We start from the raw sequence: 2,812 nt of genomic DNA on the forward strand, positions 1-2,812 counted from the left end.
CGGGCTACAATCAGATCAAAATAGCAGAAACAGATACTCACAAAACAGCATTCAGGTGCCCAAGAGCTGTTGGTACATTTGAGTGGCTTGTCATGCCATTCGAGCTAAAAAACGCAGGAGCCACGTATCAAAGGGCTATGAACTCGATCTTTCATGATATGATAGGACATCATATTGAAGTGTATATAGACGATATTGTTGTGAAATCCAAACAAGCTGCCGATCACATTGAACACTTGAGGAAAAGCTTCTAAAGAATGAGGCAACATGAGTCAAAGTTAAATCCATTGAAATGTGCATTTGGTGTGAAAGCGGGAAACTTTTTGGGATTTCTTGTTCATCAGAGGGGAGTTGAAGTGGATAAAAACAAAACCAAAGCTATTATAGAAGCAAACCCACACAAAAACAAGAAAGAGTTACAACGTTTTCTTGGGCAAGTAAATTACTTGAGGCGTTTTATCTCTAATCTTGCAGGGAAAACAAAAGAGTTCTCACAATTGTTGAAGCTCAAAGACAGCAGGGAGTTCAAATGGGAAGAGTCGCATCAGAAAGATTTTGATGTGATCAAGAGATATTTATCTAATCCACATGTTCTTATGCCTCCCAGTTATGGAATGCCCCTTAAATTATATATCTCTGCTGCTCATGAATCAATTGGATGTCTACTAGTTCAAAATAATCACGAAGGAAATGAGCAAGCTATCTATTATTTGAGTAGATTCCTTACTCCAGTAGAGGTGAAATACTCTGTAATTGAGAAGCTATACTTGACATTGTATTATGCATGTACTAAGTTAAGACACTATTTGATTAAATCAAGAATATTTGTGGTGGCTAAAACCGATTATGCTCAATAGACCCATCCTCTCTGGGCGGATTGGTAAATGGTCTTATTGGCCTAATTTACATTGACCTAATACCCCCAAAAATCAGTAAAAGGCCAAGCCATAGCCGATTTTTTAGCTGACCATCCTTCACTTGATGAGTTTATTGGAGAGCAGGTTGGCTTTCCAGTTTGTGGAGTGGGAGCTCGACCGTGGGAGTTGAATTTGGGTTTTCCATGCACCAACAATCAGGCGAAATACGAAGCACTGGTCATTGGATTGGAAATTCTGAAAGATTTAGGGGCGAGAGAATTGTTAACATCAGGGGATTCTCAGCTAGTACTCAAACAGCTGTCAGGAGAGTTCAAATGCACAAGTTTGTCCTTGGCTCCATACTATACCACGGCATCCCAACTTCTAGATGATTTCAAGGAAGTGTCATTAGTACACGTCCCAAGACAAGAAATTTGGGAGGCTGAGGAGTTGGCACAGGTTGCTTCGAGATTGAAGATGTCTCCAGAACTTACACACAGGCTAGTGTTGATCCAGAAGAGAAACCATCCTTCAATACAGCAAAGGGGAATTCAAGTAGACACGCTCAACTTGGATATAAACTTAGCTGGTGACTGGAGGGATGACATAAAACAGGTGTTAGAATCAACCGGGAGAGATATTCCACATGGTTTAAAAATTAGAGCTCTGAATTGCGTCTTAGTGAAGGGAGATTTGTACATGAAAGGTTTGGATGGTTTGCTCCTCAGATGCATAGGTTTTCCAGAGGCTTTGGAGATCATGAAGCAACTTCATGAGGGAGTATGTGGAGCGCATCAATCTGGAGTAAAGATGAGATGGTAGATAAGGAGGTCTGGCTACTATTGGCCATCCATCCTGAAAGATTGCATCAAATATGCTAAGGGATGCCAACCATGTCAGAAACACGGGAACATCCAAAGAATTCCGGCGGATGAGCTCCACAGCGTTGTCAAACCATGGCCGTTCAGGGGCTGAGCCATGGACTTAATAGGGAAAATCTACCCAGCATCATCTAAAGGCCACTCGTTCATCCTTGTGGCCACGGATTTTTTCACCAAATGGGTAGAAGCAGTGCCTTTGAAGAAAGCAGAACAAGGGGATGTCATTAACTTTGTGAAAGAAAGTATTATTCATAGGTTTGGAATCCCAGAGTCGCTAACCACGGATCAGGGAACCATGTTCACGAGCTCAGATATGAGGGACTTTGCAGAAGACTATGGAATCAAACTGCTTAACTCGTCCCCTCACTACCCACGGCCCAACGGGCAAGCCGAAGCGTCAAATAAAGTGTTGATAAAGATTCTACAAAAGATGATGGAGGAGAATCCCAGGGATTGGCACATGCTATTATCAGAAACTTTATGGGCGTACGGGACATTCAAGAGGACAGCCACTGGAGTGAGCCCTTTTTCCCTTACCTTTGGCCATGATGCAGTGCTCCCATTGGAGATTATGGTGCCATGAATGCGAGTGGCAAGGCAAAATGAACTCCCCCTTGAACATTATAATGAAGCAATGATCATGGAGTTAGAAGAATTGGATGAGCTGAGAATCCAAGCGTACAATGCTCTGCTATTACAGAAACAGAAAGTTGCAAGGATCTATAACAGAAGAATCAACAAGAAAAACTTCCAAGAAAGAGATATTGTAAAGTCCAAAATTAAGACGACGTAATCCAACTGCATGCGAATCTAGGAAATAATGAAAAAATGAGTATTTAATTGACTTTAATTGCTAGTTAATTATGTGACATACTTGTTTATATGTTAAATGAGATTTTTATTGTCATCATGCATAAAATGGTATTTTTAAGGAATATTCAAGCCACGATCGAGGAACGGGGACCGAGGGCTGAAAAATGTAAAATGTTTTTGTTAAATAATTATTTTTAATTATTGTAGATGTTTTTCATTATTTTTGAAAATAAAGGGTTTTGAGGTGATTTTATACGCCGG

At 40.6% G+C, this 2,812-nt stretch overlaps 1 protein-coding gene across 1 annotated transcript; it reads left to right on the top strand.

Moving 5' to 3' along the window:
* The first annotated feature begins 257 nt into the window (after positions 1-257).
* On the top strand, positions 258-1,679 carry LOC140957297 (uncharacterized). The gene is made up of 2 exons (XM_073414495.1): positions 258-786; positions 934-1,679. The coding sequence occupies exons 1-2, from the start codon at positions 258-260 to the stop codon at positions 1,677-1,679; spliced, it is 1,275 nt and encodes a 424-aa protein (XP_073270596.1).
* The last annotated feature ends 1,133 nt before the right edge of the window (positions 1,680-2,812 follow it).

This window comes from Primulina huaijiensis, chromosome 2, assembly GCF_012295235.1.
Source record: "Primulina huaijiensis isolate GDHJ02 chromosome 2, ASM1229523v2, whole genome shotgun sequence".
Lineage (NCBI taxonomy): Eukaryota > Viridiplantae > Streptophyta > Magnoliopsida > Lamiales > Gesneriaceae > Primulina > Primulina huaijiensis.

What these genes read in the sequence shown, in the direction of transcription:
- LOC140957297 (XM_073414495.1), top strand. Translation starts at nt 258, where the DNA reads ATGAGGCAACATGAGTCAAAGTTAAATCCATTGAAATGTGCATTTGGT. An exon ending in CTTGACATTGTATTATGCAT is followed by an intron (nt 787 to 933) that starts GTACTAAGTTAA and finishes CCCAAAAATCAG; the next exon opens with TAAAAGGCCAAGCCATAGCC.